Source organism: Nymphaea colorata, chromosome 5 (genome assembly GCF_008831285.2).
Source record: "Nymphaea colorata isolate Beijing-Zhang1983 chromosome 5, ASM883128v2, whole genome shotgun sequence".
NCBI lineage: Eukaryota > Viridiplantae > Streptophyta > Magnoliopsida > Nymphaeales > Nymphaeaceae > Nymphaea > Nymphaea colorata.
The window spans coordinates 7,975,183-7,998,411 of record NC_045142.1 but is presented as its reverse complement, the minus strand read 5'-3'; the positions used below and the strand labels follow the sequence as shown (position 1 = coordinate 7,998,411).

The window sequence follows — 23,229 nt, the reverse complement described above, 5'->3', positions numbered from 1 at the left end:
TGACCGTTATTGTGTTCTCAAGTTGAAGGGTGTACTGTAGATCCGCTCAAGCCTCGAAACAAGCCAGAATCTTAGAGGTGTAAGAATATGATTTTGGGGTTTTTATGTTAAAAGTGGTTTCTCCTAAGTAAACATTAAAAATATAGAACTTAATTTTTAAATTATAATAACTTTGTCTTTGGAAATGAGTAAAAACCAGCTTTTACCTTTTCTGATCGCATGGATCACATGCACAAACACTGGAAGGAAACCCAAAAGTGTCTATTGTTATCTTTACCAAAAACTTGGAACCGAAGACCTTGTTTAGTTAACTGTTCCCGGAGCAAGATGAATAAGATGTCCTGCTCTGCTATTCTTAGGAACTGGTGCAGCTGTTCCACGAGCAACAACGGTGCTTTTGTCCATTGTTTGATTTCAGTAGAACAGACAAGCACGTGAAAGCTTTTCTTGTTTGATTCCATGTGTCCCGTGTTTGCATCGCCGTCTTCCAAATTTGCAATTCAGAACACACTCTTACTCTTCTGATGTGGGACAGTGAGTCAACCAAGGCAAATGTTAGAAAAGAGGTGAAATTTAAACCAGATTTTTTTTTTTTCAATTTTGTTGTACAACTCCAAGTTTTGTTGACAGGAACAAGAAAAAGTTCCATTTATAAATCATGATAGTTTGGAACTTATCCATATTTATGTTTTTTTAATGTTTATTTTTAAAATTCGAAACACCCATTCTCACTTTTACCAAAAAAAAAAGAGAGAGAAAGTCGGAGGCATTCCTTTGGACCATAGCTTAAAGCTAAGGGGCTAGGGAGCAATTTTGCACCTCAAGATAGATGGACCGAATTTGAATATGATCCGGACCCGAATCCGACCCGCCGAGGGTTTCGTTTTCCCTGCGCCATGCCGGGTCAGTCCCCTTCTGGATTTTGGCTCTTCCCACATTCTAGCGGGGAGATTCGAGTGCGCCCAGAGGCAGCGGAGGGGAAGAAGAGGAAGGGGGGCAAGGAAAGAAGGAAGATGAGCGGGAGCGGGAAGAAGGTGGCAGAGATGGCGGCGAAGGCCGGGAGGGCGACCATCGACTGGGAGGGGATGGCCAAGCTCCTCGTCACTGAGGATGCCCGGCGGGAGTTTGCCAACCTCCGCCGCGCCTTCGACGAGGTCAATCACACCCTCCAGACCAAATTTAGCCAGGTCTCTCTCTCTCTCTCTCTCTCTCTCTCTCTCTCTCTCTCTCTCGCGTTGATGACTCTGTGCAGTCATTTTCTCCGATTATAAATCTGGAGAGCGGCTGAGTTTCGCGGATCGTGTCATCACGAGGAACGAGAAAGGGATTTCACCCCTAGCTCTCCGGGGATCGATTTTTCTTTGGATTCCTTGAGATGCGAGAAATAACTTTTGGTCTCTGTGGAACAAGTTCAGTATGTTGTCAATGTACTTTCATCGATAATTTGATAAGAATTATGCGACAATTAGGTTCCTTTGATGGCCTTCATTGTATCGGAAACAAATGTGAGGAATTTGGTAGGATTACGAGACGAGGGCTATCAATTTTTTGTTGCTGTTGCTTTCTTGACATAGGGTTCGGGGCTTTTTCTGGATGCATCAAAAGTGGATTCAGCAGTTAGGATGAAACCTTAATGCAATCGCAACATCATGTTCTTCAAGCGCCGATCTCGCCTTTGAATTTGGGGTTTTTAGATACAAATGGAATCTTTGTTATCCGGAGATGGTTTGTTTTCGCGCGGCTATTCTTTTGCATGTCAATGTGGTTTTACTTCGTTGTGCGAGAATTGACGATTGGTCATGTGGATTTTCATTAGTCTAATGTTTCTCTGGGTAAAATAGTGGCATTCAATTTATGTTTTGTTTCCTTCGGCTGCGTTTTAGATTATAGCTGTTTTCATCTAATATCCATTTGAATGGTGGATGCTCTACATGGTCTATTATTTCCTTTGTCTGGGTTATCTTTTGAATGGAAGTCTAAATATGGCTCTGAAAATAGACGATTTTTCAGTATTGTGAAAGCAAAAGATGAATCGAAGTGATTGGACCGTATAAGTGAAAACATTTTTTGAAGCGCAGAACGTATTTCACATGAAATTATTTTAAAAATTGGAAAGCATCTATCATGCTAATTAAACAAACAAAATGACAACAAAACATGATCAACAATCAACAATGATATGAAATGTATTACAGGCCACGTTGCATTGACACAGGCGGCTGTACAGCCACAGGTGGGAAGCAATTTTGAGAAACTTGAGGTGTGCTGTTCAGCATTTTGACATAATCCTGATAGGTTTTCTAAGACCCTGACCATGCAGTTGTGGTCGTGTTGTCCAAACCTAGAGGTTTGATGGAAAAGAAAATTCAAAAATCAGGTGTAGATTGCATTCTATGACATCATCAACTTAAGCCATTACACTTTATTGTTTTTGGTACCTTTGTAAAGGTGGAACTGCAGATGGGATCTTTCCTAATGGTGTGCTCAATTTGTTTGGAACCAGCTTTTTAGTCAAAATCCCAACTAGCCGATTGAGTTACCTATGTTGTCAAACGAGTGACTATGTTGTCAAACGAGCAACTAGTTGGCCCAGCTAGCAGCTACCTGGCTTTCTAGTTAGCCAACTAATGTTTGACCATTCTATGTACAAATGTATGCTTTCTATATGTATTTTGTACAAATATGTATGTATACATGATGAAATTGCCCAGTTCACACACTCATCTATAATCCGTCTAGTAGGCATATACAACATCTTTTTTCTTTGAGATGCTCCTCTGTTTCCTCTTTCGCTTGCTCCAATGTCATAACTTTGACCAAGTTTGTATTGATTTGCAATAATTTAAGATGTGATTTGCAAAACTGACTATTTAGTGCAATATCCACTACTTCAGAGTTTCTCTGATATGCATGTGGATCCTGGATATAGATATAGTATATACAGCCCATTCATTATATGAAAACATCTCATTCAATTGTTGATCTCATCTCATCTACTTCACCAAGATCTTTAAGCGTAAAATTGATGCAATGACTAGTGCATGAAGTCCAAAAGAAGGAACCCAATCTTCTACTTTCAGCTTTATAATTTGCTGCATTATTGATGATAAATTGCACAACATTAGGCCTATTTCAAAGCTCAAACAAATATTAATTGTCATTGGAGGATTTGACAAATCAGTGGATTTAAAAAACATAACCTCTTTAAGAAAATATGATAGAAAATTTAAGAATGTTCTTGTCCTCGTATTTGCATTTCATCTGCCATGGCATGGTACCTTGTCTCTTTCCAACCTATTCTTAGTTCATGACAATATGTCTTCATTTTAACAGTCTATCGAGAATGTTGCCCCTTAATAGATGATAAGAAAGCATTTTATATTCAGGACCCAGAGAAGTGATTGCATATGCTGTGACTTAAACTAGTTTTCTTTGACTGCTTTGATCAACTAGTTCCAACAGAGCTTTGAAGAGCTTTATTGACTTATATTGGAGTTATGATTTGGATTTTGGACTACGTAGGCTTTGGTTTGGACAACATGTATCATAGAATTTGTTGTGTTTTCTTCCGAATGCAATATCTGTAGTTCTTTAGATACAAAAATATGCAAGCCTAATATCTAATGATTGTGTTATATTGATCTTTGGGACCGATGACTTTGATTTGTGATGTTGAAAAATATATAGGATTCTATCAACTTAAATTTATAAACTGGGATCTCAACATGTGTGATAACAAATACAGGGACTAGGGTGTGGATCTATATATATATAGTTTCAACCGAAACTAAACAAAAACGAACAAAAATAGTTGGTAGAAATCAAAGATTAATCATTAGTATTAGACTCATAAGGATTTGTTAGACTTAAAACTCCTACAAGCACAAACAAAAAAACTATAACTAATATATAACTAAGAAGGAGCACCAGAAATTGCATATTTATTAAACTTTCAGCCCCATTGAGTCATTCGGTAGCATGTAAACCCATAGAGGTTATAGGATTACTAGTTCATCCAGTGAATGAAGTCAGCACTACATGCACCGCAGAAAAATTAGTGAAAAGAGGATCAATAGGCTTGGTGAAAAGATAAAACAGCATGGAGAATAGGGCAGAAACAAGATGGTGAAATGAAGGGTACATCACCGGTTCGGCATAAAAGAAATTGGTAAGATCATAAGAACAACACCGATTGAAGATTATGAAGAAGATTAATTGAGAAATTAGATTAGGCAACCACGAATTACACTAAAGCCCTAAATTTTAGAGAATAAACAAGGAAAATAAAAAATCCGTAAACTTAATTTCGTTTTTTTTTGCTGGAGAAATAAACATTGCTGGAGGCTATTGCTGGACGAAAGTTGTCGCCAAAGGAGTTGTAGCTGGACAAGAGGCTAGCTGTCACAGTTGCCAGAACACAGTAGCAATAGCAGGAAAAGCACCGGCTGAACAAGAGGCTGTCGCTAGAGGTCGTCGGGCGAGGGATGCACAGCCCAGAACAGCGGCAGCACTTCAAATAGGGTTTCCTAGACGAAACCCGTTGCTGGCCCGTTGGGGATTATGAAATGAAATTTGAAAAAAAAAAATTAAAAATTAAAAGTGCAGACAAATATAACATCCGTGCACTTTGACGGCACCCGACTCACCTTTGACCTGGGTCAGGTGTGTGTCCGGACAATTCCGGCGCGTCGTTCCCGAATCGGCAGCGCACCTGCATGCCCGTCACATTGTCGTGCATGCTCCCTTCAGGCCCGTCCAGGTGACATTTGGTCAGGACTACATTTGCTTAGCCCCTCTACATGAGAATGCAATTAATTAAACTTGGCAAATAGAGTATGAGTGATTGGATGGAGGTGTAGGATCTTACGACAGAACTTTCCCTCATATGAACACAGTAATTCTTGCTTAGAGGTGTAGGATCTTGGCAAATGTCCACTTCCATACATGGCTAGAATTTTATGAAATACAATTTTGAGTGCAAGCAATATTATATTTTTTTACAGATATAGAGCAGCTAGAAGCCTAGAAGTAACAAATTAGTAGAAAAGTAGAAAACCATTAAACATATAAAAGTTGTACCAACCTAGCCATTAAAAACCACTGCAATTTGGTGGTGGTTGCTAACCTCTTCAAAAATGAAAATGGGCCGAGACATGCATGACCAGGGAGCTTACTGGTCCTGATTAATACAATAATTAATAAATTGATATTCTGCATTGATTCCTGATTTTGACATGATAATCCTGTTCCACATTATTTCTCGAGTCCTTCCATTTAAAATTTTAATTGTTTGTCTTTTTGTCTTTCCTTTTAGGAACCTGAGCCCATAGACTGGGATTATTACAGAAAAGGGATTGGTTCTCGATTGGTGGACATGTATAAAGAAGCCTTTGAGAGTAAGTTGCATTTTTCATAATAAACAGTTTAGATGCTTGCTGTCATAAAATGGTCTTGGAACATTCTCTGGTTACTGAGAAAAGTATTTACATTACATATAGACATTTATTTGTGCATGTACATGAATTACATACTTAGGCAGACAAGCGCTTACTTGGTCTTGCAATGCCTAAACCTAGCATGTGATGACAACAAACCAACAGTCTTCATAACCTGATTCTTTATAAAGTTGGACAAACTTGCTCCTCAATTGGTCCATGTACTTTGAGTTTTAACTTCATCCATGGCTTTGCTCTAAATTTTTCATCAAGTACGTTATCATGTTTTTGTATTCAGTGTTTCTATTTATAACCTTTTTGTTAGCATGAGCTTTTCATATTCGTAATTATCTAACTGTCCTGTCATTTGTAATTTTGCCATGGGAGTTTCAGCCTTGGTTGACTGCATGAATTAGTACATGGATCTTGTCACCTATTTCTTCAATTTGAGCAACTTTTTTCCTTTTAAAGTGATTACTTGTAGGTTTTTTCTTTCTGGAAGCTGATGATAGTAATGAGGCCTAAAGCAATTAATATACTTGGTTTTGAGCATAGCTACAAATATCGTTCTCGGGTTTTTTTTCGGCAAAATTTTTTTTTTTTTGCGAAAATCTCGGAGTTTTTTTTTTTAAATAAAAGATGAAAATGTTAAAGTAAAAATTCAAGAAGTGAAAAACTAATAAGTATTGCTTTGCATTTAGGAGGTCATGTCAAATACCGAAAACAAGAGGAAATAAAACATTGAAACAAAAATTGAAAAATATAAAAACAGAAAATGAAATAAAAAATAAATGAAAAATCGTGAAAAAATCGTGATAAAATTGCAATAAATTCATTTTTAACGTTTTTTCAATATATCACAATTTTTTCCTTATTTCCTTCATTAATATCGCTATATTTTCGAAAATATAGCGATATTTGTGGCTATGGTTTTGAGTTACCCTGACCTGCATGGAATAGCAAAAGGTGGCTTGCAGGGCTAAGAAGCAAGCAGCATCACTGAAGAGAGACCATTACGGCATCTCATTTATTGTTCCTTCATATGCTAAAGAATGAATTCTTTGATCCTTAACCTTGCCATGCAATGAATTATGCAGTGCGCTTCTTGATTATGCAGTCGAAGCACACAACTTTTATTGTGTTTTAAGCTTTTAACTACCATTTTTTTCAGGCATAAAGATCCCCAAATTTGAGGACACAGTGACACCGCAGTACAAACCCAAGTTTGATGCCTTGGTAAGAAGAAAACTTATTAAAACCAGAAGGGATTTTTTGAATGTTTAATTGCAATGTTTTCTGTTAGGTAAATTTACCAGCTGCTTGGAAGTTGTAATGAAGTTTCTTTGATGGTTAGCCTTGTCTTATATATGGTCCGTCTTGACTTCTGAACGTGGTGAAACTCATAAAAGCATGCACTGAAACTGTTCCATTATTGCCTCTCTTAGTGATGTTTTTAGCTGCCATTAATGCTGAAGAAGATGCTATTAGTAGGAATTTTTAATCAATCAAAGGAACATTTTTGCCGATATTATGCTGTTATAGTAGAAGTATTCCTTTCTCAATATATTAGGTATGAAATGTGCTGGTGCCGTTATACCAGATTGAGGGTTTATATGTTGCTGATGCATTTTGTGCAGATGGTTTTCTGTAAACTCTTCTGTGGGATCCTCCTCTTGTTTCCTGTGCATAAGAAACTGAAACCGTTACCAAGTTTTGATTGAGATCTACTTTTCTTTTACTTCTAAGAGACACGAAGATATTTTTTTCTTTGCTGCAGCTTTATTGGGAACTTGTCTTTGTGAAAATTTTGTGTGTTACAGTTGGTGGAACTCAAAGAAGCTGAGGAGAAATCACTAAAAGAATCTGAAAGATTGGAGAAAGAAATTGCGGAAGTCCAGGAGTTAAAGGTTAGTAATCAGCATCCAATTGCTACTACATACTTTGACATGCTACTTTCTTGAGACATGACCGAGAATTTATTCATCCTGGCAGAAAAAGATCAGCACGATGACGGCTAATGAATACTTTGAGAAGCATCCTGAGCTCAAAAAGAAGTTTGATGATGAAATTCGAAATGATTACTGGGGTTACTGATCCCTGTTGGTTGAATCGGCAAAATAACTGGTCCTAGCTGCTTCCTGAGTTCCTTTCATATTTTGTTTGCAAATAAAATGTGATATACAGTGCCTTGTTCAGATTTTTTTTTCTCCTCATGGTATTCCATGTTAGAGAGATTTTACCGAACATATATCTATTAGAGGCTCATGAAGCCCTTAACTGCAGCATAATGCATGTCCTCGATTTATTGTTTAACAAATTAGTCAGTCTTTTGGTGGCATCGTAAGCACCTGGTGATGCTGATTTTTTAATGGCATCTCTTCTTAGAGGGGGATTGAGAAAATGGGCCATGGTCCTACCAAATTGGCTAACTTCCCAACTTTTACTGAGAGGAGGAGGCTTCTGGTCTACATTTGAAAGCTGGAAGCAGGACTCAGCTGCTCTTCTCCCCCAGCTACGGGATGGCAGGAAAACTACTAGCATAATGTAAGGCTTCAAGTTCGTGTTGTGCAGCATCATTCCATATCTAACTACCTAGCTGGTCACGAAACGTTTGCCCTGAAAATGTGGTGCATCAGGTCAGATTGGGACTAAAGTTATATCAGATGTCAAATCAACCCATGTTCGACCATGTGCATTGTCAAGGTGATCTAGGTACAAGACTCAATGAAAGCAGTTTGGGTGCCCAGGGATTGTACAGTTCAGCCATAGTATGGCAATCCTTTCTTTTTCTTATATTCCTAACATGGTTGAGTCCTGTTGCTGTGAAGAGCGCCATTAAACCACCACCTTTTAGATCACATGGTGACGATGAGTAGCGAGAGGACGTGGATCTCTTGGTAGGATCCTATAGATGTCTATTCATGTGAAGAGCACGTCTAACCAGGGCCACCATCTCCTCTCTTTTTATGATTGGTGTGATAACCTGAAGACAAAGGGTAGTGTTCGCTAGAGGCTTTCCTGCACTGTAACTTTCCACCTGTCGAACTGTTTTGATAAAACAGAATTCTATAAAGTTTGGCGTCGGCCACCTATAGATTGGCTACCTTTCTGGGGCTGTTTATAAAAGGATAGGATCTTCTTGATCCCCATTTTGTTTTGTACATGTTAACCCTAATTTTGTTTTAATGAAATCCAGGGTTAACCCCGGCAGCAGTTTTCCGAAAGTACGCAGCAACTTCTGATATAAATGTCTATTGTCTGGGTTTTTCTCTCCATCTGAAGCATGAAATGCCCTGGAGGAAACTTAGGTGTACCCATCTAACGGATAAAACAACCAAGGGGAGAAGATACCAAGCAATCCACTGGTTGCCTGAACGAATGGCGTCAGGAAAGGGCATAAGTATGGCTCCTGTGGAAGTTGCATGAAGCAGCAGGCTACCTATTATCGGTTTGGTATCGATTTCAGCCATTTTATTGCTTACTCTATTATTCTTCAAGGCTTGTTTCTTCATAAACCTTCACCATTCTTAATAATTAGACTAGCAAATTTTAGCCTTCTAGATTCGATGGACTGGTATGGTGGGAAAATTGGAGACGTATTTCCAATAATTATTACTGATTTCAAGAAGGCTGCCCTTTCAACTCATATCCTGTGTACGCCCACTAAATTTTCAGGCTTGGTAACAAAGATGCACAAGTACCGGTCCCCAGTTGGGTCTGATGCTTACTCCTGCATCCCTGTGGCATGACTTTTGCTAACCGTCAGGTTCGTTAATCTGATATACTTTATTAGTTTCTTTTGAGAGGGTCAGGAGTCCTTTGGCGATAAACTTGAGAGGCTTTATTCATTTTAACGCATTGCATGCATTAGCGACTTTTGCTTCTACAACCTTAGTCCACTCTCATAAAAACACCCTGGCTGGTAAGCTTGTCCCAAAGGTTTATGCACCGTGCGTTGCCAGGTCTTCAATCTATCAGATATAGCTAAATGGGATAGACAACACCCAAAATCCACCAGGAAATAAAGCACTTTAGCTTAAGCTTGCTGGTTACATCCGTTACTCAAACCACAAATGTGGCCATTATCATTTGCTTATGACTTTCACGTATACTGCGATTTATTAAATACATTCATATGGTGACAACAAAATCCAAATAAAAAAATGAAGGACTTGGAATGAACATTAACATTTTCCGATGAAAAAACACAATTTCGCAGCTCATCTTCCTGTATATACATGATAATGACCTGCAGATGCCACCCGTGTGCTATAGGTAAAGGAGGCACTGCTGATCAAGCTTGCCTAAGAACATATTGATAGAGACAATTTACAGACATCTTTAGATCGTTTATATGCAAGCTGTTAACAGCATATCTATGTGCCATAGACCGCAATGTACACTCATAGAATGCAGATACAGCACATCTATGTGCCATAGACCGCAATGTACACTCATAGAATGCAGATACAGGCCGCCAGAACATATCCATAAAAAAATTTGACTGGCAGCACGATGGTATTCTTGCATCGGCATATTTATCTCGCCTTTATCAGCAACTGTTCTTTGGTAGTTTCTTCAGTCGAATTATCTTTTTTAATCATTGCTTTCTTTGCCAACTCGTAGCCAGCAAAATTCATAGCTCCAAGAGGTGCAATCCAGAAAAACCTTGGAACTGCTCCCTTGAACAGACCCAGAGGGCCCTCATTGCGCAGGATTGAGAAAGCTATTGTTGTCATTGTTACTGGAACACCTTGTGGAGCAGTCATCGTTCTTGTCTTCATAACATCAAACGGAGTGGTGACAACAGCAGCAAGACCACCAGATAGGGCACCAACCACAATTGTCTCCCAAGGTTCAAGTTCACGCCTGAGGATCTGCTGAGTCGCCTGAAAATGGAGAAATCATATAAGAACCAAAAACATGGATACCCATTGCGATTGACCAAATATACTTCCTTCGCTCTTAGTCACGATGGGGGAAAACGGACAGAGATGAAAAGAAATTCATAAACAAACATGTAATCAATAATAAAAATCAGTATTGAGTTGTTCTAGTAAATTCAAGAACACAAATATCTATTAACCAAACAGAAGCTGGGAGATGTCGGTTAATCTCCCTGCAAAACAGAAAAGTGATAGCTCTCAAATTTTGGGAAATGCGTAACATTCCTTATTACTACAGCCCCATACACATAATAAGGAAAGAACTAGATTTCAAGAGGATTATGCCAAAAAAAGCACTAAACTACACAAATTAGCAATACCTTTTTTGCTTCCGCATACAATCCCATGCCAGCAACATAGAACGGAACCTCCCTACATAGTGTAGCCCCAGTTCCACGGAAGAAACCTTTCAAACCATCCTGCTGCAAGGTGCCAATTAATGCATCTCCCACATTGTCAAAAATGCCAGCCTGTAACCTCTGCTTCAGCACTTCACAAGGGATTCGGACAGCTGTTCCAAGAATGGTGCTGCAGAAAGAGGCAAGTGACTGGATCTGCAATAACACCACAAAAATAGGCTTTAAAGTGCCATGAGCAATACTGTGAAATATATACATACTCTTTCAGGAACCAATCACATACCAATGGCAGAAATCAAGGTCTAGCAAAACAGTACAGGGATCAACAAGCTAGTAAACTGGCAAGACGAAGCAGGATGGAACATAGAACGTCAAAAGGAGCAGGAAATGGGAGTTCCAAAATGTCCAAATACTGACTGCAGGTACCATCGAGAAGGAAAATGATAGGTGCAAGCTGTTTAACTCAATATGATCCTGAAGATGTGATTGGCACGGATTTTTCCGCAAGATGGAAGGCATATTCCATATTTGAAAATGTGACCTGAAAGGTTTGGCATATTCAGGGCCAATGGTTTTTTAAGCTCGTGAAAAACCTAGGGACATATTACCTCCTCAAGTTCCGAAAACATCCTACCAACCATGCCATATAGGTTGAATTTAGAAGGTCAGATACACGTGATCCAAACAAATGTAAAATGTATAGTTCTTATAGCTAGATAGTATGTAGAACCAACAGAACAACACATGGAAATATTAATTACCTGAATTTCAGGAACTGTTGGAGCAACATTCGTTAATAAAAGTTTGCTAGCTTCAAAGATTCCAGTACGCAATCCATGGCTGTAGTTAAAGGTGCAATGCTATAAGATAAAAGCATACATACACAAAGAACTAGACACAATTTGAAACAACCGTCCAACAAAGATACCTGGAAAATTGTCCAAGAATAGCAGGTATGGAACCCCTGTATAGTCCTCGCAATCCAATCTCTGGAAGTTTCCTTACAAGTTCTGGAAATGATAGAGTAGATGCTTGTACTCGAGTCTGATAAAATCCAAGAAAAAATATCATTGCGATGGAATAACATCTAATATGAATATAAGTTTGAATAGGCCAAGCTGGGGCCAAGCAGCGCCTACCCCACATTATGCTAATAGATGCATCCAGCGTCAAACTGTTTACCTCCTTCAACTAGGTCTTTACAAACTGCCTAAAGTCTAGACAGTTGGGTGGAGCTTTTGATATTCGATAAATTTAACATAATTTAAACAAATATTCATACAACTGTAATACTTATGATCACTGGAGAATATTAAATAGTACCAGGATGAAAACCTAAAACACATGTGAACCAGACTCCTCGAGAGAAAGCAAAACATAATTTTTTAGTCAAAGTACAAAATGCCTATGTGGCAAATGCATCAAAAACTGCTCGCAATAGAAACCAAACAGATTGTAGAAAAATAGACCAGACAGATCAACCTACAAAGAAGCATCTCTAAGGACCTCAGAACGTCCAATTAAACTCAGTCAACTCATCAAAGACCTTGTCATTAGTAAAATTACCCACCATAAATTACCCAGAAAAATTCAAAACTAAAACTCAAGTTGGCAAGTTACTTAAGTTGGGAAATGTAAAACTAAAAGGATAGTTTCTCTTAGCATCCCAGCTCAGAGTCATCTTCTTGGGCCAACCACTACCCTCTCTCCAAGGGTCAGAACCATAATGGTAGAGCTAAACTATTTAAAATCTCAAAAGGATGAGATCCCAATGACCAACCCCTGTCAGCCATCCGCACTACAAGCTATAGAAGACAAAAAACATACATTATAGATTTCCTCCTTGGATCCAACTGAAGAAGGAAAACTGTATACATAATCAAAAAGTTACCAAAACCTTTTTCTCTTAACATTTGAGACACTGACTACAAAACCCAACGGAATCTTAACCAATCAACAGTCATAAGCAACTCTGAATCAATAGAACTTTGAAGTTTCTGTCATTTGTTTTTGCCAGCAGTGTGCCCTTTTGGATGTTTTAACTTGTGCTATAGTAACCAATAAGTTGCTTGGATTTTTCATTCAAGAAGTCGTTGCAATCCAAAGTTTCTCAAATTTCAAAGAAGCCTCGACATTGTGTAGACGGAGTAATCAAAGCATGCCTTTTGAGTGACTTCAACTGAAGAACATTAACTAGTGCAGAGGATGATGAGTCAACAATCTTAAGGTCGGAGAACCAGGTGCAAAAAGTTGAACAGTGGAAACAATAGCAAGTGAATTTCTTAAAATCTCATAAGATCCATGCACACCTATGCAGACATTAACACAATGTTATAAAATGTATACCAGTATAACTCAGTCCTAAATAACATAATACATAACGGATTGCAATAATCATAATATTTCTTCATGCTTAAAATCCCGAGAATAAAAAGTCATATTGATATAAAAATGATACCACCTAAAATAGTCATAAGATAACACACTGAGTCACATTGGCACAAAATATCAGACAACAATGAATATACACTGTGAATGGCATGAATATTTTACAACTAAGTTTACTAATAATAATAGTTCAAAATACTTAACAGATTGAGAAGCCCTTTATTTTTCTACAAGAAAGGCTCTAAATCAAAATTCTCCCTCATGATGTAAAATTGTTCATTTGACAAGCTCAAGGGGGTTGACCTATAGGGGTTTCATATGTTCTCATGCCAAATTTTGTACCCTTGATTTTTCCTTCTTACACATTCAAAATATATGCCACATATTTGCTATTTGCTCACTAGTTAAAAACTGAAAGCACTAACCAACCCTAAGCAGTGGCCTTCCAACAAGTGCTAGGAAGGATGCCGCTTAGGTGGGCCAAAAACAGTATATGAAAGGAAAATAAAACGGGGAAAAGGAAAATGAGAAGAAAATGACACAAAGGGAAAAAAGCAGAACAAAAAGAACAAAAAAACGTAGAAAAAGAAGAAATTAGGAGGAAAAAAAATAAATATTCTTCTGGCTTAGGTGCCTAGGTGGCCCAGCCTAGTAAAAAAAAAATGGGCACCAAGCACCTAGGTGCACCCTAAGCATGCTTTTGACTACTAAGGTCATTTAAACTTTAAAGTGTGTGTATATATATATATATGCACACACCCTTGAGTTCCTCAACCTAAAATACAATTGTTTTACATAATCTGATGGTATATATAGGTCCAGAACCTTTTGTTAAAGCAAGCTCTGTTTCATATCTTTAAGAAAAAAAAATCATGATTTTCTATTCCATCAAATTTTGATGGCAATGCGAGCTGCTGATATTTATGCCATTGACTTCCTTGCACATTAATATCAATGTTATATAGAACTTGTTATTTGTCAAGTAAATTGTGTAGGTCACATTTATCAAATTACTTTGTGATCCATTCATTTAATCAGGGGGGCAGCACATAAAATTTGGAACAAGCTCAATGACGAGAATTATCAATTTCAATTGATCAAGCATTAATGTCCACGATACAACAACTTAGCCCCTCTCCAGATCCTAAATTTTTCATCATATCACAGACATCAAAATCACCCCTTGAAATTAAATATCATACAGGTAAGTATTGAAAAAGAGAGTTACCTTCATTGAATCAATTGGATGCAAGAGAGATGTAGAAAGTGCACAGGCAAGGCCACCTGCCAATGCAGATTTAAGAACACTTCCAGCAGGTATTTCAACAGGTGGAGGAACAGCAACAAGCGTAGCTGCTTCAAACCATATATTCCTGCCAACAAACAAGAGGGCAGTTGATGTAGTTACAAGTGTCTTCAAGTTCCAAGTGCTTCACAAGCGCTTGTAGTGTAGCATGGACCCCTAATTCATGCCATACAATGTGATGAAACTATTTCAAAGAGAAATGCGATTATATGTTTTGAATGTTATTTCCAAAAGGTTCTGCACAGATACTACATATCTTCTACAGCTGAAGAAATCTGTGTTTTTCTTGGTATTGGAATTGGAACGAAATTCATTTGCGAAAAGATCAAGAGAAGTAACCTGTATGGACATTTTTTGAAATATTTTTCTGGTATAAAATATAAAAGAAGAATATTCTGCAGAACAGTGCAACAACATAGGCTGAATTGGCTTTCAGAAGGTAGGCATCGGCACCTGCATTATTTTGGTTTGCAAAGATACCATCTATAAGCTAAAGAGTAGAGACCTTTCAAATAAAAAACATAAATCATCCCCTAATAGACCATATGCCAGAAACAGGAAAAGAGAAAGACATGAAAAGGGCATGTTATATGTTTAGATAACAGCAGCAAATATTGACATCAAAATTTGTAACATGAAAATTTCTGGTTTATAAAAGAGACCTCCTTGTCTACAAGCATTTGACATTGCATTACATTATGTAATATAATCTTACCTTGGATCATCTTCAAGTCTCTCCGATGGAAGCAAAAGCATAAAATTTCTGAAGTGGCCATACGAAATGGATTCTTCTGCATCAGCATTTAGAAAACGCATCATAGCTACAGCATTATCTTCATTAGCTGGAAGCCCTGCATTTTTTAATGATTCCAAAATTTGACTTTTCTGCAAGGTTCCTGATTTGCTCAAACATAAAGTTGTATAAGCACGAAGAATAGTTGGCTCTTTTTGCTCCATTAAGGATAAGAATTGGCTCCACCCGAAAGACTTAGCAAATAAGTGGCTCCTTGTTCGCCGGAGAAAGTCATGGGCATATCTACGAGGTAATCTTCTCTTCCGCATCGCAATTTCAAGATCTTCAAGTGTTACCTGGCCATCACCATCTCTATCCAACTCATCAAACAGACGCCTCCCTGGATAATAAATAGATACAGTTAAACTTTTGCTCAACATAGCAAGTGGAGCGTCAAACAGACGGACACTCAGTCATCGAAAATCATCTACCATATACTAGATATTTAAAATAAAAACATGCTCATATGCTAGTACGATAATTGCCCTGATCCAAAAGTGTTCCCAGATATTTAGTCTTTCTTATCCATATTAAAAAAGCATCTGCCTATGCCCCAGCCCCAGGGATATGGCTGAAGATATGGGGATACAAATATTTTAGTTTAAAAAATGTAATTTTTGTATAAAATCATACAGAATCGGAACCAAGATGATAAGACCTGCAACATACACAACATATCATACTAACTTTATCAACAATTTCCCCACTTCATAAGAACCCCCACCCAGACATTAATGGACGATTTATTGTTTACTACATCAGAACAACTAATCCATACACAATCATGAATGAGATGGTACATGCCTACAACCGGTGCCACTTCATTATCAAGGATGGTTTCAGTCTGTGTACGCTTAAACCTAAATAACATTAAGATAAAGCTGTTTGCCTTCTACGTTTGGGATTATATCATTCAATTCATTGTAATTAGGATTACTTCTCTACCATAATACTCTTTAAACGTGAGAAACTGACACAGTTCATGGAATGACAAATATGACCTAAGAGCTTTACCATTTAAAGACCTGTCTACATTCATGGTATTTTAATCAGTTGTTTATCTCACCCAGTACCACTCATAGTGTTAGAGTTCTGAAAAATGATGCAACAGGCACTTGTGCATCATATAAGCGAATTGTAAGAATAAGTTTCACACTATAAGCTTTAAGTCGCTAAGATGTCAGTTTCCAAAGGAAAGATAAAGCAAGAAAAGCAGTCAGACATGGCGGAGATTTAATGTCACTGAAACATTTAAGAGAGCTAAAAAAACACGTCCTCAGGTTCACAGTTTTTATATTAGTTTGAAGACCATAGGTACCAATGAAGTAACATGTAGAGAAGACTGCAATTCCTTGGTTATCCACGAAACTGCTCATCAGCAACGATTAGATGGAAAGTGATCATAAAAAAGCCAAACCAATAGATGTAGAAATATTACCTTCAGACTGCGTGTATCTGAAGAAATCCTGGACAGAAAAGAGTTTCTTTTTATCAGGATGGTCATGTGAGGACTTCCTTATCTGGATTACAAGATCGAGCAATTCCGTCAAGGACTTGGTGGAGATTGTGGACCGCAACTTCTCGACGTTGGACAATGGAATGTTGAGCAATCCAGCTGCAATCTTCTGCGGGGAATTGGTGTCACTCTCACTGGTGCTCACGACATTATCTGGTGAATCTTCTTTGGCCGGAGCTTCTTCGACAACTGTTGGCAACCCTCCCATTCTTGCAAACCTCAGGTTTGCCAAGAGCGAACCGACGTCTGCTTTTCTGTTCTTCAAGATATCAGTCACAATCTCTAGATGAAACTGCGGAGATGATAGTTCACCTTGGCTGGGACGCTTAGGATCCGCAACATAACTTTTTGGGTCATGGTTTTTACAAGCGTTTTCTCTAAAACTCTGGTCAACATTGTGAAGGTTTTGGGAGAACTGCTCGAAAACAAACGCAATAAGGATCTGAACAGGGGCTCTCTCGCCATCTTTCACAGTAGGATCCTTCTTATCATTCATCTGGATGTTCTCCTTTCGGCAAGAACTTCCGCGTGTGGACGGCCCAACACAAGGCAAGGGGAAATCACCCTTTTGGTTTACATCTGTTGTATCCGATCGACCAAGACTAGAGCTTCTTTCCTTATCATTTTGGCTACCCTGCTTCCGGAAGCACTTTTTTACACTCTTGAAATGGCCGGGAATAGCCTGAACGAAATTGTTGAACAAAAGGGACCATAGCATTGCAAACTGCAAGCAGTTCGCACATGACCCATCATCTTTGCGAGCAATAGACGAACTACCATCCTCATCCTTCAATTTCTTCTTCGAGAAATCGGATTTACATTCACCTCCAGACTTTCGGAAAACCAGTCCACCGAATCCCTTGATAGGAACTTTAATTGAATTCCTCCTAATCTTCTCACCAACGGCAGCATCTGGAGCTCCAGTATGACAACTACCAATCCCGCAATCAGTCCTGTGAGTCGCAGCGCTCAACTGAGCAAACAATTCCGAATCCGACTCGCTAGAAATGCTTTTGGCACCCAAGAATTGAGATTCCAGGCCCTTGACAGTCTGCCGGAATCCCGATTCAAGGGGAACGAGCGCTTCTTTCATCACATTAAAAGAATTGATGAAAGAATCCACAGGAAAACCGCCATTCCACCCGGATTCATTCCCAGAAGAAACCTTATCCTTCTGTCCAGGCAATGCCCCATATGCAACCATCCCTAAAACCCTGTCGGTTACTCAAACACCACGGCAACACCCCCAAAACCCACTCAGAAAGCCACAAGTGAAGCAAGAAAATGCCTACAGAAACCACAACATAGATCAGTGCGCTCGAATTCGATCAAAAAAGCACTCCAAACAGCAACCACCACATCAACGTCCAAGAAAACCCTAATTCCAGCGAAATGAGCGAAGGAATGGGAAGTGCGGAACCAACAAGACGATGCGATGAGATTATCCGTCCCGGAACTCGACACCGCGAATTCCACAAGAGAGACGGGGGAGTTCAAACCCTAGAAACACGCCGCTCAATCGGCGAACCGGATAATCGGCAAGGATGGACGATGGGATAGCGAGATGGAGAGAGATAGGGGCCGCCTGGGCCGCCGATCGAAATCGCGAGGGCGTTCCCGTCAATTCGCGTCCACCTCCTCCCCTCTGCTAAATTTGGCGGAAAGAGGTTGAGGGTGACGAAGATTTGGGAAATTTATATTTCTTTTCTTCCCTTTTTTTCCTGAATTTTGTATTTATACCTTTTTTTTGTTCGAAGTGATCCTCTCGGGGCGCGATCAGATAAAAGCTGACGTGGCGCTTAGTTGGAAGGGAGTTAATCATGCGTATTAGCTTCATTAATTACATAAACGAGAGTACTTAACTTAAAGTCAGATGAATTTACCTTTTTGTCCCTGGATTCGTTCTCCTTCGTCGGGACCATGGATCTGGACCACAGAACTGGTGGGTGGATCTCAGGGAGAAGGAATGATAGCCGTTGATTTTTTTGACCGACGGATGGGAAGAGTGAAGTGGTCCTGAGGACGTGCAAAGATTTTTGGTGGGGGTGGAAGGACTCGTATCTCTCTCTGTGGCCGGGAATTGGAATCAGGTTTGGTACTACATTCAATCACAAGCCCAGCTAGAAATTTTTTATAAGGAGGTCGAATTATAGTTTCAAAATTTTTTGTTGAGCTTAAAATATAATTTTTTATATAAGATAAATGAAAATGGTCAAAATTTAAATGTAAATTTTTTTATATAAGATAAATGAAAATGGTCAAAATTTAAATGTAAATATAAAAAAAATTGAAGGGAGACCAAGGCCCTTATGAGTAGGAATGAACACGAGCCAAGTCGAGCCCGAGTTTACTCAACTCAAGCTTAGCTTGACTAATGAAACCTCGAGCTTGACTCGGCTCAAATTCGAGAATAGTTCGACAAAAGCAGCTCGAGCTCGACTTGGTAGTTATGTGTCAAACTCGAGCTCAACTCGATTAAGGCTCGACAAACTCATTTGAATAGAATTGATATTCATCGTTCCGTGTTGATTTTGAACTTGACTCGATTAAGACTCGACAAACTCGTAAACTCGTTTGAATATATCAACTTGACTAAGGCTCGAGCTCGATTCGACAGTTATGTGTTGAGCTCAAACTCAATTCGATTATTTGAATGAGTCAACTCATGAACTTGATTTCGACTCGTTAAGCAAATAACTCGACTTGAACTCGTTCATGAGCCGAGCTATAACGAGTAGAGCTTGAGTAGCTCGACTCGTTGTTCACCCCTACTTACAGCTCCGACCCTACAAAAGCATTTATGTGTAAATCACGCAATTTGTATGACATGACAAACCTTGGTCTATGGGAGAAAGGGGAATCAAAATATGAGAAGGCACTTTCCATATTATGTCATTAAGATGGGAAGTCATGTTCCCACATTTTACTATTGTAGAGTTTTTTAATTCCATGTTTACCCTTATAAGAAAATGGATCTTTTGTATAACTAACAGGAGCATTTTGGTCACTTTTTGTCCATAATACATGGTCCCTTGTTGGGGGCCATAACATATAGCCTACTCTAGAAGTGGATATGTATGTGACACATTTAATCTATTCATGGACTATATATGTGGACCTATTCTGAATTAATTTCAGTCAACCCATCAAACTCAAGACCAAATGTACCTATCAAAAATATTTATTCTATAAATTAGTTGGATGCCAAAGCTTCCACCTGACACACTCATAAACACATATATTGCCCTATATTGATTGGTTGTTTCTAATGATTGGGGGTGTAATAGGTTCACCTGTCCTACTAAAACCAAGTGCAGATCAAGGGGTAGAGTCTAAATACCAACTCTCTATCCAACAAAGGAATCACTATATCATAGGATCTAAAAACATGAAATAAATTTTTATAGAACCGTTTGTTTATTATTAGGAATAACATGTGTATGTTTCAAGAATCTGCCTTAAAATTGGAGTAGATTCATAAAAAACAAACCGATTATAGGTGTCAAGCCCAGTATGTGAGTTTGCAGTGTGTTTGGATGCCGGCCTAACAAATATTATTCATTTCCATTGAGTCAATCCTCATCGGGATCAGTACTTGGAGAAGTCAATCCCTGTTTGTACAATTAACAACAAAAGGTGGTTTCAAAAATGTACTTCAATGAGCAAATTCTCCCATTTTATTTGAAAAACTACAAAATGACACTTAACTTTCAATTTATTTATTTATTTTTTGGCCTTTAATGGAAGCAGAGCATGACATTCCATTTGCGATGACAGAATGTGTAAAAAATTATCTAGTTTCAAATACTCAAACTATCTAACAAGTAGTTTGAGCATTATACCGTCGCATATGAAATGTCATAACAGCCAAATTACCTTCAAAATTAAAACGTCTCAAATATGAGCATCTTTCTGGTATTCAATCCTTCAAAAGTTAAAGTTTGTATAAGGTTCATTTGTTACATTTTAAGCACCGTGGTACCTCATCCTTCTTGGGGAGTTGTTTTCTTTTTGCATGAGGGTGACGCCATTCAAAGGATTTTATCCAAAACATGTGGTGAAAATTTGGCCGTGGCTGCCAATGGATTGGCCTGTGTGAACTTCCCAAATCAATATGTTCTCAAAGCCAGGGAACATAACAAGGGGCCAATATGACCCCTTTATCTTAGCCAATATAATTCGAGGGCTATATAGGCCTAACTGGCATATATCCATCCACATACTTGCCAATATATTAATAAAATAATATTTGATTTTTTTTTTTTTAGTTTAGTTAACTTTTTTATATATGGCCACTACAGCTCCTTATTGATGAGAGTTTGGCCCTTGATAGTGGACTTTTGTTAGGGGCATGGATTTTTCTTTCTAACTTTTTTTTTTTTGGAAGTGTAAGTTATCGGTGCACTCTAAGAAAGTGCAAAATGCTCTTTCTTAGTTAGTCTTATCCAGCCAGCGAAGTGCCTTGTCTTGAGGCACTAAAATTTATGTATCCTATATAACAATTTAAAAAAATAATATTTTAATCCATGTCAAAATTTTAAAATTATAATTTAATTTTTTTATAAAAAATTTTTAGCTCTGCCCTTGAATGTTGTATCGGTGATATTAAGAATTTAACATTTTGATGTCTACAACATTGGTCCAAATGGCAACCAATTGTTTCGAGTCCCATTAGTCCGATAATCAAGGAGTATGAAATTGATCCCTACACATAAATTAAGTATTTATGGGGTTGTGTAGAAGGCACGTCGTCGGTTCGATTTTCATGGGTTTTATTACTCTGGATTGTAAACATTGGGATTCCGACACTCCATATGAAGAGCATTGAGACTTCTTTTTCGATAGGTTGTTAATCTATTAATCACTCAGGGAATAAACGGAGAGGACTTTTAACCCAGCACAGTTGCATTGCAACTAGAACTAGAACATGAATATGGTTTTTTTTACCTTTTAAGATGTTGAGAAACATTAATTTGATGTCCAAACAATAAGTTCTAAAGCATATTTTAGATCTTACAGTTGATGATGTATGTGTATAAGGTTTGGCTATGACAATACCGCATCTAACTATAGCTTAATGTTCATATATTACTATGTAGGTACTTTGTGAGCAGCATACGATATTCAATAAGCATAAAAGGTCAAATAAATGTGAATCATTGTGATTGGATCGAATACAAGATCGTTTTGGGGCTGCTGGTTTCACACCGCTATGCACCAAAAATAATAATATATTTTTCTTGAAAGATTCTCACCGCCATTATAATTTATGTGTTTTCTGCCATTATTTATTGACATTTTTACCCTTGCCAGTTAGAGAGAGAGACACTTTTTTTTTTGTTTTCATGACAAAAATCCATGTACTTATTTATTCCTATATTCTTTCAGTAGTTGGGAGCATTTCCTGTGGTTGACGTCTCTTCAGCTAGCAAGTCAAGACAAGACGATGGCATAAATAAACAAGGAGACTAGAATCTCACCAAATGAGTCACACTTTCAAATTTCTTTAAAGAAAACCTTGTAGCACAAATTCATGCATTAAAAAATTGGTGATAACTTGACTCGACAGCTAGGGCTGAATTGGCTCGACTCGAACTGACTCAAAAAAACTTGACTCAGCTCGACTCGATTACAAACTAGTCGAGTTCGAGCTTAAATTTATACTCAAAATTTTAAACAAGTCGAGTTTGAATTATAAGAACTCAACTTGTTTAAGCTCGGCTATGCTCGATTACAAAAAAACCAATTCACGATAGTCGAATTTGTGTGAGTTAACAAGTTAATCGATTTCACGAGGTAAACAAGTTAAAGAAATACGAGAGAGGTTAAAGTAAACTAATTAAATGAGTTAAGTGAGTCAAGCTCGACACAATGTAGTTGAGTTGAGCTCGAGCTTTTTGTCTCCATTGCTGCTCTTCAAACAGAAGCAACCTTCTTGATTCATCTCTCCAATTCATATCAAGCAATTCTGCCTCAAAAATTAAGTAGTTTCATGGAAATCTGTAACATAGTGTCACATGAATTTGTCATAAATTTTGGTTGGTCTGGTATTGATGCTAAACATCCCCTTAGGACAATGCATTTTTTTTATCAATGGGGAAAAAACTGATCATATTGCAACCATATATGGTCTGCATATATATATATATATATATATAGTAAAAGTAGTGGGTAAAATTTGGTTGATGAGGTTGCTTATTTTACCTTTTTTTTTATCGACTTAGGAAAATAGGAGTGATCCCATATAAATGTATACCAAAATACCTATAGTTTTTTTTTTTTCTCAAATACCATACCCTTGCCTTTCTCTTAACCTACATAAGTACTTCATCAACTCAATAGCTGTTTAACCCAGGGGCAGAGACAGGTATGGATACTTTGTGGGCAATTGCCCACACAAACTCCCAAAACTTCTTGTTTTCATATTGGTATTTTAAGAAAAAATTTATTCACTTGCTTATTGGTGAAAGCGACACCAGGAAGTAA

General features: G+C 38.0%; 2 protein-coding genes across 2 annotated transcripts; one reads left to right on the top strand and one right to left on the bottom strand.

Annotated features, from left to right (window-relative positions):
* The first annotated feature begins 920 nt into the window (after nucleotides 1-920).
* LOC116254970 (ATP synthase subunit d, mitochondrial) lies at nucleotides 921-7,717 on the top strand. The gene is made up of 5 exons (XM_031630655.2): nucleotides 921-1,187; nucleotides 5,315-5,396; nucleotides 6,607-6,671; nucleotides 7,256-7,342; nucleotides 7,428-7,717. The coding sequence occupies exons 1-5, from the start codon at nucleotides 1,014-1,016 to the stop codon at nucleotides 7,527-7,529; spliced, it is 510 nt and encodes a 169-aa protein (XP_031486515.1). The 5' UTR covers nucleotides 921-1,013; the 3' UTR covers nucleotides 7,530-7,717.
* Nucleotides 7,718-9,591: 1,874 nt separating this feature from the next.
* On the bottom strand, nucleotides 9,592-18,429 carry LOC116254218 (uncharacterized). Its single transcript, XM_031629437.2, has 7 exons — nucleotides 16,666-18,429; nucleotides 15,150-15,567; nucleotides 14,357-14,501; nucleotides 11,669-11,784; nucleotides 11,502-11,580; nucleotides 10,702-10,935; nucleotides 9,592-10,324 (listed from the first exon to the last, which is right to left on the bottom strand). The coding sequence occupies exons 1-7, from the start codon at nucleotides 17,945-17,947 to the stop codon at nucleotides 9,974-9,976; spliced, it is 2,625 nt and encodes an 874-aa protein (XP_031485297.1). The 5' UTR covers nucleotides 17,948-18,429; the 3' UTR covers nucleotides 9,592-9,973.
* Between the last annotated feature and the right edge of the window lie 4,800 nt (nucleotides 18,430-23,229).

Bases quoted from the DNA above. Each gene is read 5' to 3' on its own strand.
- LOC116254218 (XM_031629437.2), bottom strand. From the start codon at position 17,947: ATGGTTGCATATGGGGCATTGCCTGGACAGAAGGATAAGGTTTCTTCT. The intron at 11,581-11,668 runs GTATCTTTGTTG...CTTTAACTACAG, and splicing joins ATTCTTGGACAATTTTCCAG to CCATGGATTGCGTACTGGAA. The intron at 10,325-10,701 runs GTATTGCTAATT...CTCCATTTTCAG, and splicing joins TGTATGCGGAAGCAAAAAAG to GCGACTCAGCAGATCCTCAG.
- LOC116254970 (XM_031630655.2), top strand. From the start codon at position 1,014: ATGAGCGGGAGCGGGAAGAAGGTGGCAGAGATGGCGGCGAAGGCCGGG. The intron at 1,188-5,314 runs GTCTCTCTCTCT...CTTTCCTTTTAG, and splicing joins TCCAGACCAAATTTAGCCAG to GAACCTGAGCCCATAGACTG. The intron at 5,397-6,606 runs GTAAGTTGCATT...CATTTTTTTCAG, and splicing joins GTATAAAGAAGCCTTTGAGA to GCATAAAGATCCCCAAATTT.